The 16,030-nt window shown below is 39.6% G+C and overlaps 2 protein-coding genes across 2 annotated transcripts in view; both read right to left on the bottom strand.

The window, feature by feature from the left end:
• PNPT1 (polyribonucleotide nucleotidyltransferase 1) overlaps positions 1–9,741 on the bottom strand; it is a 46,187-nt gene extending 36,446 nt beyond the window's left edge. Inside the window, exons 1-8 of the mRNA XM_056123249.1 lie at positions 9,565–9,741; positions 6,472–6,532; positions 5,222–5,296; positions 3,982–4,087; positions 2,839–2,888; positions 2,050–2,113; positions 1,891–1,938; positions 394–507 (exon numbers count right to left, since the gene is read on the bottom strand). Of these exons, the coding sequence (XP_055979224.1) occupies positions 394–507; positions 1,891–1,938; positions 2,050–2,113; positions 2,839–2,888; positions 3,982–4,087; positions 5,222–5,296; positions 6,472–6,532; positions 9,565–9,725 (679 nt within the window). The 5' untranslated portion in view covers positions 9,726–9,741. The remainder of the gene's footprint in view (positions 1–393; positions 508–1,890; positions 1,939–2,049; positions 2,114–2,838; positions 2,889–3,981; positions 4,088–5,221; positions 5,297–6,471; positions 6,533–9,564) is intronic.
• A 2,917-nt stretch (positions 9,742–12,658) lies between these two features.
• On the bottom strand, positions 12,659–13,073 carry LOC130035852 (60S ribosomal protein L23a-like; the record flags this gene model as incomplete). The annotated part of the gene is made up of 1 exon (XM_056127775.1): positions 12,659–13,073. A coding segment is annotated over one exon (372 nt), but the record flags the coding sequence as incomplete, so codon positions are not given.
• Between the last annotated feature and the right edge of the window lie 2,957 nt (positions 13,074–16,030).

Here is a 16,030-nt window from a genome sequence, read left to right as displayed (position 1 = left end):
TAACTATAGCTGATATATTAACCAACTCGTACTGTCATTAAGATTATTATCTAAATCAGCATTTAGCATTTCTCAACTGGGATCTATCCTCAAGATATACTAAGAAGGCCACAAGAAATTAAGAATTCAGGTCTTTGGTTATTTATTTTAACCAGGAGACTGGGTCTTGCACATGACTTAAACCGTATCTCCAGGGGTAGTCAGGAATTACTTGCTCTGTGCTCTGAGGTTAATTCCTGATGGGCCTGGAAGAACTATATTATGGTGCTGGGGATTCAAACTAAGGTCAGCTTCAGATAAGTAAAGTGCCTTATTTTCCAAACATAAAGATATTTTTAAGAAGTCAAAACTTGCAAGCAAAATCTTGAACAAATGCAGAATTAATCTACTTACCAATCTGACTTTTAGGGGCACCAGCAACCACTAAATTTAAAGCACTGGAGGACATTTCTTTCCGTGTTGGGTTAACAACAAATTCTCCATCAATCATTCCCATTCGTACTGCTCCTAAAATATATTAAAATATTGGCAATAAATTAGTAAAAACTCATTTTTAAAGACAGTATTTCTGAGATGGTTCATATAACCCATGTTTAATTATGACCACAATAAAGTCAATTATTTCTATCAAATTTGTTTAAGGTTCACAAAGTACTCTATCCTACATTCTGGCCTCATTACTACGATTTACTTAAATAAACCATTTCTTCTGTATCTCTAATCACACTCACGCTGATCTAGACTATACAATCTCCATATATGGTCTGAATGTGCTAGGATTCAGCTTTAATTTTGACTCGTTATATGTCACTGACATCTGGTCAACAATGGACCACATATCTGGGTGGTTCCAATAAGCTAAACCATTTATCCTAGGTGTGTAATAGGCTCCTATTCAGATTTGTAAAATTACATTCTATCACTTCATACAACATAAATGCTTACTGACCCAATTCTTAAAATGTATTCCCCTTGTTAAGTGATATATGATGCATTCATTTATTTTGGGGTTTTGGCCATACCCAGCAGTGCTCAGAGCTTACTCCTGGGTCTGCACTCAGGAATTTCTCCTGGAGGTACTTGGGGAACATATGGGCTGCTGGTGATTGAACCTGCATCAGTTGTGTGCCAGGCAAATACCCACGTGCTGTACTATTCTGGCCCCCAATATATGATTGTATTTAGAGAAGCACTTCTCAGTTAAAAAAGAAAAAAATTGGGGCTGGAGCAGTAGCACAGTGGGTAGGGTGTTTGCCTTGCACGCGGCCGACCCGGGTTTGATTCCCAGCATCCCATATGGTCCCCTGAGCACCACCGGGAGTATTCCTGAGTGGAGAGCCAGGAGTAACCCCTGCGCATTGCTGGGTATGACCCAAAAGAGCAAAAATAGAAAAGAGAAAAAAAATTCATGAACACTGGGGTGGTTCTGGTGGTATTTCATGTCTGAGTTGAGCAGCACTGCATCCTTGGGCCCTATCTCTGAACTATCAGCAAGGCTCCTGGGTCTCCTGGGCATTGCTTGAGTGATTAGCCCCCCAAAAGGTCCTAAAACAGAAAAGGCAACTAAGAAGTTAAAAGTATTTCTTGAGGTATAAAACCTCTAACACAACAATATATGTTACCAAAAATAAAATAAGGATAAAAATATCAAGGAATTGAAAGGAGATTTAGATCTAATTTAACTCCCTCAGAGATAATAAATGGGAATTAGTTCATCTATGCTTTTGTTATATGCCAAACACAGTAACGAGTCTCACAATGTTACTGGGCCCGCTTGAGCAAATCGATTAACAATGGGAAGACAGTGACAGTGACAGTGATGCTTTTGTTATAGTATGTCCTAAAATTTCCCAGGAAAAAAAATAAAAGTATATTTAAATCTTAACTTACCCACAGGTCCATTCCAGGGAATATCGGATAACGAGAGGGCTACAGAAGCTTAAAGAAGGGAAGAAAAAAAAAAAAGAAAAAAGCTGTAAGAGAAAGATTTGTCTTAAAAAAAAAAAACAACAAAAAAGTGATAATTTAAATCTTTATTTTTATACATACCACCATTAATTGCTAGGATATCAGGTTCGTTAATACCATCTACTGCTAACAAATTACAAAGGACCTGGTACAAGGGAAAAAATTCAGAGTAATTATTACATTTACTTGATTTGGTAACTTATCATTTTAGTTAATATCTTTAGTTAACATATAGTGTTTAAGACAGAAACACTATATAACTGAAAATTAAGTATTATTTGATTAAAATTTGCAGTCAACCCTTCTTATTCTGGAAACCACTAAAAAACATACTTGGCTTTAGGCAAATTACTTAAATTAATTCTCAAAAATTTCTTCATCTTTAAGTGGGAAAAACTAATAGCATCTTCCTAATTGGCTCTAATGAAAACTACTGGAAATACTTTGTAGAACACATTTATAATGAGAGGCTTGTTCAAGTATTCAGCAAATGTCAGCTATTTCTATTACATGAAAATAGTGTTTCCTGTTTGTAAGCATAGATAATGCAAAGCAGTATTATTTGTTTTATATTGCAAAAATATTCCTATCATGTATTTAATATCTTTGGGCTGGCAAGATGATAATATAACAATAAGGTGCTTGCCTTTCATGCAGCCAACTCAGTTTCTAACCCTCGTACCACATATGTTGCAAGGCATATTCATTTCTTAACCAAGAAAATTAATATAATCAATTTTATTTTGTTTACTCCATATATATATACATATGTATATATATATTTTTTTTTAACCTAGGAAGTATTAAAGAGATTTATTAAGTAATTTTAACTAATATGGAAATTAAAAATGTGTCTAAAACAGAACTAACCTGTGTATCATAAAAGTAGCCAGCTGGAAAGAGAGGTCTGATTGAACGATCTGTGGCAGGAGAACACAGGAAAAGACATTAAGAATAATACTTGCTTGAAGTTGCTGCTTTATATTTCAAAACTTTCCCTCCTTTGAACACCAGACTACAAACAAAACAATCAACCAAAAAACCCCAAGACCACAAATCAAACAACAACCAAAAAACCCTTGGACTGATTTTACTAAGAGATTCAGTGACATTTATTCCCAGATAAATGTCAGTGCATCAATTAACATACCATGAACCCTAATAACTAAATTTTATAATAGAGCAGAAGTACAGAATTCTAAAATTCAGAGGATATGTTGCACTCACTCCACTAACAACAGTGACCCATATAAGCAGATGAAAGAGATGCAAAACCAATAGCAAACCAAAAGAAGATATTTCCCTGGTATCACTTGACAAATACAGATATCAATTTCTAGGATGAAGAACTTAAAAACTATCAATAATATTGGCATCAAAATTTGAAAGACTATAGGTATATTTTTATTTTCCTCTTTTTTCATGAAATAACCTTGAGATATAGTTCATGATTTGGATTAGTCATACAATGTTGTAACATCCAATTCTTCACCAATGTACATTCTGTGCAACCAGCCACTTTTCTTCTTTCTCCCCCATCCTTTCTCCTTCCTCCCTCCCCCCCCCGTCTGTCCTCTCTTCTTTTAGTCATTGTGGTTTACAATACAGTACTGAAAGGTTATCTATAACTTTACCTTCTTTCAGCACTCAATTCTTGTAAAGACATTATTTTAATAGTTGGTGAATATAATTCTTTCAAGGAAATTCACTGCTGAACATAAAAAAAATGAAAAATACTAGAAACAGATTTGAGAGAGAAGTGAGGGTCATGGAATTTATATGTTCAATCATTAGAAATTCATTTCTTTACTCAACAAATCGGATGCCTATTCTATACCTTATGTATGTTTAGGGGATTCAGTAATGGGCAAAGTTTTTATTTCCATGGTATCCACATTTGAGTGAATGGATATAGGCAGTATATAATCACCTGTGGTAATAAAATGGAGAAAAAAGACAAGAGAATGATGCTCACACACATTACGAGGTGATGCCTCTACGCTAATATCTTACCTATTACTCGACTTGTAAGAATTTCCTTATCTGAAGAACCAATCTCTCTTCTAAGATAGTTTGTGGGAATTCTACCTGCTGCAGCAGCCTTCTGTCTATAGTCAACCTGAGGAAGAAATGATGGGAAAAAAATTCATTTCATTCGTTTTTGCATTTCCCAAGAAGTAATATGCAGTTACTTATTTTCTTGACGTTGCTAACATTACAGACTGAATGTGGAATATTTTATTTACTTTTATTGTTTTTTTATCTCCTCTAGAAATCAGAGTTGATAAAGGTAAGGTAAAGGTAAAGGCCCTCCCGTTGTTTGTTGATTTGCTCGAGCGGGCCCAGTAACGTCTCCATTGGAGACTTTGTTGTTACTGTGTTTGGCATATCGAATACATCACAGATAGCTTGCCAGGCTCTGCAGTGCGGGCGAGATACTCTAGGTAGCTTGCCGGGCTCTCCGGGAGGGGCAGAGAAATCGAACTCGGGTCGGCCATGTTGGCTGCATGCAAGGCAAACGCCCTACCGCTGTGCTAAAATGTCTCTTATTATTACCTACTCTTATTCTCAAAGTAGCTTATTCTAGTGAGGCTAAACATTGTCTTTCCTTTTTGTATCAACACTATTAGATATAAAAATAGTCTCACTTCCATAATAGAAAGAAACCATAAAATCCTAATTAATTCTTTACTATAATATATACTCACAGACTCATATAAAGGTAAACGTATATAACCAGTGAATCACTTGCTTATTTAACATCAAAATACTAAGTACTTTTACTTTTGTCAAACTATGTACTTTTTCATTTTGGTTGTAAGAGGGATCAAGCCTAGGGCCTCACAAGTCCAAGAATTCTATTGCTAAGCACATCCCTGGCCTGTACCTGGACATCTTAAAGTATGTTTACTACTAACACAATTAATTATAAAACTGTTAGTTTATCTTTTTTTGGTTTTGGGTGAACACTGGTGGTACTTGGGGGCTTGTCTGGCTTGGGAAACAATGTCGTGCTTAAGACTTAACCTGGAATTACCACATGCAAAGCATGCCTGCTAGCCCCTGAGCCATATTCTGGACCCCAAAGCTATGACAGTAAATGCTCCTAGTTAGTATCAAACAACTAAGGAAAACCTATTATTACACTAAGTTTACATTTTGCACTCAATATAGACTAGACAAAAAATATTAGAAATTCTATATTTATGTTTTGTTACATAAATTTAGTTCAGATAAACCTGAAAATACTTACCACCAGAGGCATGAATTGAGAAGGTGATGGCTTTGTTTTACTGACTGCTGTGACCATTACTGCAGTGTCACCTGACTTAGTTGGACATAAACAACACAAATAAGTTATTTTAAAATCAGATATTAACATATAAGTAGCAATTCAATCCTATTCTAGTTCTTATTCTTTTTTGGAGGTTATTTTGTGACAATGAAACTGTCACTGTTCTCCCGTTGTTCATCGATTTGCTGGAGCGGGCCCAGTAACGTCTCCACTGTGACAATTGTTACTGCATTTGGCATATCGAATACATCACGGAGAGCTTGCCAGACTTTGCCATGCTGGCGAGATACTCTCGGTAGCTTGCCGGGCTCTCCGAGAAGGCGGAGGAATCAAACTCGGGTCGGCCATGTTGGCTGCTTTCAAGGAAAATGCACTACCCGCCGTGCTATCGTTCCAAGTGACAATGTCACTGTCTGTTGCTGTTTTCCCATTGTTCATCGATTTGCTCAAGCGGGCCCAGTAACATCTCCATCGGAGACTTTGTTGTTACTGTGTTTGGCATATCGAATACATCACGGGTAGCTTGCCAGACTTTGCCATGAGGGCGAGATACTCTTGGTAGCTTGCCGGGCTCTCTGAGAGGGGCGAAGGAATCGAACTCGGGTCGGCTGTGTGGCCGCTTGCAAGGCAAATGCCCTACCTGCTATGCTATTGCTCCAGCCCAAGTGACAATGAAAAATGAAAATAATTATTTATAAGTAGTTCAATCTGTAAGATAAGAAAATGTATTAGAAAAGCCATTAAGCTTGGGCTTTTTGAATGCAAGAGAAAGGGAGAAAATGGCTCACTGATAGCTTAGTAAGACCCAATTATGTCTTCTACTTCTTATGAGGACATTTAGGCTTCCCCAAGTACTACTATTGAGGAAGTAGTAAAGCAGTTTCTTAGAAAAACATTATAGAATATGTGAACAGATAAAGAGAACTTCAAGTTTAGAAGAAATATGGGATGCCAGGGATTGAACCCTGGTCAGTCCTGCACAAGGCAAATGCTTTACCCACTCTACTATCTCTCTGGCTCTAGAAGAAATTTCGAGGTATTTAATATATGCAAATTTCTGGCTCTCTGGTTATCTGAAATGGATATGATAACACAAATGCTTTGAATTTTAAGTACCACAATTCTAAGAAATTGTACTGTAAAAGTATTTACTTCCACTATTCGTAACAATTCTTAAAAATAAAAATCTTAATATCTGAACTTTTTACCTGTACTACTGCAGAGCCATCTGCAAATCTGGCCAGTTTTCCGGAGGATAATTCTAATTTTCTGTTTAAAAAAAAAAAAAGTCAATACAAAAGGACTCAGGTCATAGTTTATTTCCCAGTTTAAAATAATCAAAGATTCTGATAAAAGACCCAGCAAAACACAATCAAAGAGTTAATAGTCATAAGAATGAGAAGTAAAGGGCACCTCAAAGAAAACATTAGAAATTAAGGTACAAGATAACTCTAAATAAAAACCAATTTTTTTTTGGGGGGTGAAGAAGCTGGGTCATCTTTTTTGGGGCAAGTCCACACCAAGTGGTGTTCAGGCATGACTCCAGGCACAGTGCTCAAGGGTTGTTCCTAGTGGTGTTTGGGGAACCCTGTAAAGTTGGGAATGAACTTGGGTCTTTTAGATGCAAAGCATGTGCTCCAGCACACTAAGCTGTCTCCAGCTTCAAGAACTGTCTTTTTAAATGTATAAAAAGATGTTTAAAATGTTTAAACATTTAAAAATGTTTAAAACTGCTTCCTATTTACTACTTTATCTATAGTGGTAAACTGGAACAATCCTATGCCTTTTTGACCAAAATGACCTCTAAACACATAAATAGAATCATTTTTTTATTTAAAATTCTTTAAAATCTTGGCCAAAGCTTTCATGGAAAAATATAAATATCTGATTATTACAGTCTACACAAACCTCTTTGTTCAATAACGGTGCCAAGACAAGACAATGGTGAAAAAAAGTCTGTTCACAATGATATTGTGAAACTTGGTATTAAATTCATATTACAAATAAAAAAATCCAAAATGGATCACAGAGCGAAGAGTTAAACTTGGTCATGAAGTTTGCCTCTAAATGGATGGACATAGAGAGTATCATGCTGAGTGAAATGAGTCAGAAGGAGAGGGACAGATATAGAATGACTGCATTCATTTACTGTAGCACTGTCCTTCCTGTTGTATTTGCTCGAGCAGGCACCAGTAATGTCTCACAACAAAGTGTGAGACTTGTTGTTACTGTTTTTGGCATATTGAATATGCCACGGTAGCTTGCCAGGCTCTGCCATGAGGGCGAGATACTCTCCGTAGCTTGCCGGGCTCTGCGAGAGGGGCGGAGGAATCAAACCCAGGTCATTTGTCACTGTCACTGTCACTGTCCTCTCGTTGTTAATCGATTTGCTCGAGCGGGCCCAGTAATGTCTCCATCATAAGACTTGTTGTTACTGTGTTTGGCATATCGAATACATCATGGGTAGCTTGCCAGGCTTTGCCATGAGGGCGAGATACTCTTGGTAGCTTGCCGGGCTCTCCAAGAGGGGCAGAAGATGAACTCGGGTCAGCCATGTTGGCTGCGTGCAAGGCAAACGCCCTACCCGCTGTGCTATCGCTCCAGTCAGGTCATTCGTAGTATGTAATACATATATATTATATATATATATATATATATATATATGACTAATTCCATGGCCAGGGAAAATAGGGTTAGAAGGATATGGTTGGATCTAACCAAAAGTACTTGTGGGGCTGAGGGTAGATAAGATAGAGAAAAGACCAGCATGACAATAATAGCTGGGAATGATCATGCTAGATAAGAACTGAGTCTTAAAAGTAGATAAAGCAATATTTAAAGCAATATTCTTGATAACCTTTCAGTATCAATATTGCAAACCACAATGTCCAAAAGGGGGGGGGGAAGAGAGAGAGAGAGAGAGAGAGAAAGAGTCTGCCATAGAGGCAGGCAGGGGAGGAGGGGGAGAGGAGAAGGGGAGGAACCTGGGGACACTGGTGCTGGGAAATATACGCTGGAGGAGAGGAGGAAGGATGGGTGTTGGAATACTGTATGACTGAAATCCAATCATGAACAGCTTTGTAAGGGTTTATCTCAGTGATTCAATAGAAAAGTTAAAAAAATTAAGCTTAAACTTGGACTAGTAAAGAACAAGTCCTACATGTGTAAGACCCTCGGTTGGATCCTGGTGATGTCTCCCCCACCCTCTACCACCCACCCCAACCAAGTATTTAATTTTCTAAGAATATCATCAAGAAACTGAAAGGGGGGGAGGGGGGAGGGAGATAGAACATGCATCAGTGGTGCGCAATGTGCCACCTGGAGGAGCAGGCACAGCATGGTTCCCTTCCCCTAGTAATGCCAGAAACTCTCAAACACTATCCAGGTGGGGCTTGGTAGTCCCCAGGGCACTGCTGCAAGTGGACCTGATGGTCCCTGGTACAGCTAGGCTTTAGCTTTAAATCACACCATCTAGTTCCTTGGAGCCCAGGTCCTCTGAGTACTTCTTGAACTGCCCCCTCCAAAAAATCAAAATCTGAAATAAAACCTAAAGAATAGAAGACAATATCTGCAAATGTTAGGTATCATTACAACGTAACAATATATTTTAAAAACTGGCAAAAGACTTGAGATGTCTCTCTAAAGACTTAAAAGTCTATAGATGAATAGTAAGTACATGAAAATATGCTCAACATCATCAGCCCCTAGGGAAAAGAGAACACAATGTTAAGTAGGGCTGTCTCCCCAAGCCCTAAATAAAAATCTTTTCTGAGCCCCCGTTGTCTTCATTACAAAATGAGAGTCACAGTATGTTCACTGACAGTTTTAAAACAACTTCAAAAGCCGGCAAACTGATTAGTAATAAACTGATGTTTACCTCCCCTTCCTATCCAGGGTCAGACTTTCAGTCATATTTTTAGGCACGTGTTTAGGCGACCAATTTGGTGGCATAAATACTGTCAACTCATTATCACTGCAGAACGTTTCCCACCACGGCAAAGAGTGCCTGAAAGCAGAGAGGGGGGCGGGAGGGCAGGTGGTCAGATTGCTGAAAGGAAACCTGGAGCAGGGCAAGAGTGAAGACTACAGGGCAGAGGGCACGAGGCTGGCGCAGCACGGGCAGGATGGAGGTTGTCTGATGCCCAGCTCCAAACCCGAGAAGAGAAATTTGGAATTTTAGGGTTTGGGGCTAAGCTTGGTGGAAGAAGACACGAAGGCCGAATTCGTACCCTAGAAGATGAAAGTACAGATTTGGCCCAAGGCGAAGCCGTGTGCAAGGACAGAGAACGCACGATCCTTACCTGCTGCCCAATTCCACCGCCACGGCTCGAGATCCCGCGCCGCCCCATAGAGCTCGCACCTGCAACTGGGTGAGCGCCCGGCGCCGTCCCGGAAGACGGAGCGGACCATCGCCCAGCGGCCTGAGCCGGAGACACGAGCAGCAGCGCTTGCAGGCCGCCATGACACTCGGCACGCCATGCCCCGGGCTGCATCCTGATAGGTCGCTCTGCAGACGCTGGGCGGAGCCACAGGCAGTTTCGTTTCCGCGGGGTAGGCGAGGCAGACGCCCGGGAAGTGGGGCCCGAAGGTCTCGTTCTACGAAGTCCGTAGAGGTCCAATTCTCTGTAAACGCGGTCGCGACGACTGTCACCTTCCTCTGCACATCAAGAGAGGCGATTAGAAAAAGAGCGCCTGTTAAATGCCAAAGCTTCTTTGCTCTCAGAGTTTAACAGCAAGTCTTAGAATAATGTGTTTGATAAGAAAAGTAAAGGTAGTGATACTAGAAGTCAACGTAGTCCACACTTTTTCTTGAGGACTGAGAATATTTGTAGTGGTAATAGGCAGAGATCTCTCTCTCTAGTTTTTATAAATTCCTTGCGACGAATACATTACTGCAGAGGTTTGTGTTAACTCATTTTTAGTAAATCGATTTTATTTTTCATTGAAATGAAATCTACAGTATAATTTTATTTATTTTACTGTCATTTTGGATTAATTTCCTTTGTTAAAATTAGTAATTATTTTTTTAGCCCCTTTTGATCAAATTTCAGTATTTTCGCTTTTGGTTTTTTGGGGCAAGGGTGCTCATATTTACTCCTGGTTTCTGGCTCTCAGGAATCACTCCTAGCAGGCTCACAGGACTATATCTATTGCCTAGGATCAAACCCAGGTAAGCTGTGGTTAAAGGCAAGTGCTTGGGACACAATAGTTAATATTTTCTAATATCAGAAATTTTTTAACATAGTTTTTTCCTGTAATATGCATTCAAAATATTTGTTTGGACTAAGAATAGTTGTGTTTCTTTTAATTAAAAATTTTTGTTGTTTGGAGCGCAGCAGGTAGGGTGTTTGCCTTGCACGCAGCCGACCCAAGTTCGATTCCCAGCATCCCATATGGTCCCCTGAGCACTGCCAGGGATAATTACTGAGTGCAGAGCCAGGAGTAACCCCTGTGAATTGCCAGGTGTGACCCAAAAAGAAAAAAAAATATATTGTTTGAGGTAACACAGTTACAATAGAGTTTTTGTAACTCTATTGAGTTACAATAGAGTTGTAACTGTAAAAGTTTTTATGTTTTTGCTATAAAGTATAAACAAACTCTTAAGACAAAATGCTGGCTATTAGAAAAATGTCGAGAAAAATGAAAAGGTTTTTAGTTTTGAATTTGATTCACTTTTAGGTGATGGATAAATTTCAACAACTCTTTTTTCAATCTTTTTTTCTATTTTCTATTAAAAATTGATTGACTAACACCCAAGAATAGCCGAGACAAGTACCAGGAGGATTACTCCATGGCTTTGAGGCCAGTCACACACGATAGGGGAAAAGGCAGCTTAGATAGAGAAGGGAGCGCCAAATAAAGGGTGTTGGGAGGTTCCTCTCGGGATGGGAGATGTGTGATGAGAGTAGACTATAGACCAAACATGATTGCCACTCAATGTCTCTTTTGCAAACCACAGCACTCAAAAGGAGAGAGATAACAAAAGGGAATGCCCTGCCACAGAGGTAGGGTGGGATGGAGGTGTGGGGGGTAGGAGGGATACTGGGATCAGTGGTGGTGGAGAATGGGCACTGGTGGAGGGATGGGTATTTGATCATTGTATAACTGAAACCCAAGCACAAAAATTTGTAAGTCTAAAAAAAATAAACTAATGCCAAACCATGAAAAAAATTGATTGAGATTCTATGACTTACAATATTATTAATAATGGTTTCCCATGCACATAATTCCAACACTACACCTACCTCCTTCCCTAAGAACCCCAATGCCCCTTCCTTCTAGCACCCCGCCCCCAATTCAGATTTGTGAATTTGTTTTCCTTGTTGTGTTGCCTTTTGCTCTGTGTTGCTACCTTGCTGTGTATCTTTAAGTCTCACAATTAAGAGATCCCTTTCCTATAGACTGACTTTATTCAGCATGATATCCTTTGATATCTATGTTGTAGCAAATTGCATGATTTTGTTCTTAGAATTGCATTGCTTTTTATTGTGTATATGTGCCACATTTTCTTGATACATTCATCTGTAGTTGGGTGTTTAGGTTTTTTTCATATCTTTGCTATTATATAAGTGCAGCTACAGTTAATGGCTTTGTTTTTTTTTGGTCTTTTTGTTGTTATATTTTGTGGATTGATGCCAAGAAGTGGTCACTGGGTATGGTAGTTCTAGTCCCTTTTTTCTTTTTTTTAATCTAGAAGTACTGCTATTTATTCAGCCACTGATTAACTGTTGAATTCTGCAGAACTCCACTCTATTCCCTTTTTTTTTTTTTTTTTTTTTTTTTGCTTTTTGGGTCACACCCAGCGATGCTCAGGGGTTCCTCCTGACTCTGCACTCAGGAATTACTCCTGGCGGTGCTCGGGGGACCATATGGGATGCCAAGGATCGAACCCGGGTTGGCTGCATGCAAGGCAAACACCCTCCCTACTATACTATCGCTCTGGTCCCCTTTATTCCTAATATTGGGAGGGATCTTCATATTGCTTTCCAGAGGCCAGATACATTCCTGTCAACAGTAGATGAGTGTACACATCTCATCACCATTCCACCAACATTGGCACTTTTCCACTTTTTTTTTTTGGATATGAACCATTCTCAGTTGTGTGAGATGATATTGTTTTAATTTGCATTTTTCTAATCATGAGCAACAATGAACACTTTTTCACCTAATGCCGATTCATATGTTTTCTTTGGGAAAGTATCCATTCATTGCCTCTTCCTACTTTTTGGATGGAACTGTTGGATTTTCTGATGTTCAATTTTGTGAATGCTTTATAAACCTTGGATATTAGTTCTTTATCTGATGTATTTTGTGCAAATATTTTCTGCTGTTGAGCACAGTACTTTTACCATTATAGCTTCAGTTTCTTTTACTGTGCAGAAACTTTTTTTTTTATGGTGGAAAAGAAATTGTATTTAGGATTAGCCAGCTGAACTGTTTAGATGATCCCAATTTTGTTGGCAACATCCAAGGTGTCATAATGAGGAGCCAGCCGAACATATGCCTTTTTCTCTCCATCAGGCCTAATCAGGGTGTTGATCTTGGCTACATCAATGTCATAGAGCTTCTTCACAGCCTGTTTAATCTGGTGCTTGTTGGCCTTGACATCCACAATGAACACAAGTTTGTTGTTACCTTCTATTTTCTTCATGGCTGACTCAGTAGTCAGAGGAAACTTGACGATGCCATAATGGTCAAGCCTGTTTCTCCTGGGGGCGCTCTTCCGAGGGTATTTGGGTTGCCTTCTCGGCAGCAACATTTTGGGTCTTCTGAAGGTGGGTAATGTGAAAATCTTTTTCTTTTTCTGGCTGTGGATGTCTCTGGCTTTTGATCTCTTTCAAGATTTATGTATGGGTCTCTAAAGCAAGGCCAATAATAGAACTTACCAGGTGATACTGGAGTTGTTTCCTGGGGGTGACTACCAGTGCTTCCAGGTATATTGGGAAGTGGGGAGGGAGCCTACCACAACTCCGTGAGAGCCTGAAGATTTCAGTCACAAAACCCATACCCGAATTTTCAGCAGATTATATTTTGGTGAGGCGCTGGAGTCAGGCCTGGGGTATGGCGGCGATTTTGGATTGTGGAAGCAAGCGGCTGCTTTGGGCACTGCCAGGGCATGCACAGGCCAACCTTCCCCCTTCCCCCTCTGATTTACCCCAGTTTGTTCAGCCATGTGTAGGTCTGAGATTAACTGTGGTTTTTTTGATCTCTTTTGAGATTTATCTGTGGGTCTCTGAAATAAGGCCAATAAATGAGCTTGTATAGCTGAACTGGAGGTAGTTTGTGGGCATGCTCCCACATACCTAACTTTTGGCCATTTAATTTCTTGATAAACTTGGTCCCAAATTGTTGGGGTCCGGCCAAGGGCACAGCGACAATTTTGGGGAGTAAGGAAGCCTGAAGTCACCATCAGGCTGCTGATGCATTCGCCCCACAGGTATAGATTCACCTATTGGTGGCACCATATACCCTGTGCAGAAACTTTTTAGTTTGATATAGTCAGTTTTTTGTTGCTGTTTTTGCCCTCGTGGTCTGCTCCTTGAAGATATTCCGTGGTAAACTTCCTAGAGAGTTATGCTAATATTTCCTTAAATGTAGTTTATGGGGCTGGAACGATAGCACAGCTAGTAGGGCATTTGCCTTGCACAGCTGACCTGGGTTGATTCCCAGCATCCCATATGATTCCCTGAGCACCACTAGGAGTGATTCCTGAGTGCATGAGCCAGGAGTGACCTCTGTGTATCGCTGGGTATGACCCAACAAGAAAAAAAACAAACCCAAAAGTGTAGTTTATGTTTTACAATCTAATATCAAAATCTTTAATTTCACTAGAGTTAATTTTGTGAGAGGTAATGTTCTAATTTTATATTTTAACATGTGGCTATCCTGGTTTCTCAACATAATCTGTTGATGAGACTTTCTTTTCTCCATTTTGTATATTTAGCTACTTTGTCATAGACTTAATTGCTTATAAACCTGGGAGTTTAACTCGGGATTCTTAATTCTTTTATATTGGTCTGTAAGTGTATCTTTAGTCCTGTACTATGCAGTTTTGACAAAATCCATCTTTTTTGTCTGGTGATTTTTGTCTAATTGTCACTGTCACTGTCCTCCCGTTGTTCATTGATTTGCTCGAGCGGGCCCAGTAACGTCTCCATCATGAGACTTTGTTGTTACTGTGTTTTGGTATATCGAATATGCCACTGGTAGCTTGCCAGACTTTGCCGTGCGGGCGAGATACTCTCGGTAGCTTGCCAGGCTCTCTGAGAGGGGCGGAGGAATCGAACTCAGGTCGGCCATGTTGGCTGCATACAAGGCAAACACCCTACCTGCTGTGCTATTGCTCCAGCCCTTTGTCTAATTATTTTTTCATAAGATGAAGTTTAGGAGTAGGTTAGGTAAAATGGTATAGGAGCAGGTTTTGTTAAAATGATATAGTCCCTAGGCCAAGAATATGGCTCAGTGATAGAGCTCATTCCTTTCAGGTGTGAGGCTGTGGATTCAATTCCTTGTACTACCCACTAAACAAAACAAACAAACAAAAAAAAGGAATAACAACTTCCCCAAACCCCCACAAACAAAAAAGTGTCCTTAATCTAGTCATATCTTTTTTTTAACTTTATTTTTTATTTTATTCCATGAAGACTATGTGCATATAAATATATTCATGATCACGACCATCCTGTTGTTCGTCGATTGCCTCGAGCAGGCCCCAGTAACGTCTCCTTCATCCTATCCCTGAGATTTTTTAAAAAGTGCCGTACTGTGACCAGTAGGCAGGGGTCACACCCACCAACTGGCCCCCTGGCGCCTTGTAATCCCATCAACGGCCAAGACCCAGAGACTATAAAACCCAGTGGCTGCGCGACATCTTATTATCTCATTCTTTGGACAAATTGGCAGGCTACTGACTGTAACTTGCCCACACGGCAGAGTCTGGCAAACTCCCCGTGGCATACCCAATATGCCAAATACCAGTAACAATGATAGGTCTCATTCTCCTAACCCTGAAAGAGCCTTGATAAATATATTAACATCAATAAAATGTGTATAATAATTATTTTTTTGGGGGGGTCACACCTGGCTGTACTCAGGGCTTACTCCTAGCTCAGTGTCCAGGAATTACTCCTGGAAAGTTCAGGAGACTGAATAGGGTGCTAGGGATCAAACTAGGGTTGGCCATGTACGAGGCAAGCACCCTACCCCCACTATACTATCTCTCCAGCTCTCAGTATGTCTTTTTCTCACCTCTGTATTCCACTACTGGTCCTATATTCTATTGTAAAGAAAGTTAGAAGAGGGGTTAAAACATTTCCCTCCTCTGGAATGATCACCAAATCTTGCTCTACAGGAAGCAGTCATGTCTCTTATATCTTCCCTGGATCTAAGTGAGCCAAGTATACTTGGAGCTTTTGAAATCATTTCTTTAATTAAAAATTCCCACAATAGGATGAAGGATAGGAGCAGATTAGGTAATAAATGAATTATATTGGTTGCTGTCCTTTTAGAGAAGACTAAGGAATAGTAAAAATTCCTTCAGCATGTATTTTTCTCTCAATAGATTGAAATTTCTCTTCATTCCCATAAGATTCAGTCAGAGTTCTGTCTCAATGAGGTTGTCAAGTTTAATTTTTCTTTACTTTAAAACATCTGGATTTAATATTTAGATCATCAGACTCCTGGGTATATTTCTTTATGGTGCCATCATCATTATTTGTTATTTCCAATGTCAACAGACACATAACTAGACATTTTTACCAGCCATTG

This window comes from Sorex fumeus, unplaced genomic scaffold (genome assembly GCF_029834395.1).
Source record: "Sorex fumeus unplaced genomic scaffold, SorFum_2.1 ptg000006l, whole genome shotgun sequence".
Taxonomy (NCBI): Eukaryota; Metazoa; Chordata; class Mammalia; order Eulipotyphla; family Soricidae; genus Sorex; species Sorex fumeus.
Note: the sequence above shows the minus strand (reverse complement) of the source record. Positions and strands in the feature narration are given on the sequence as shown.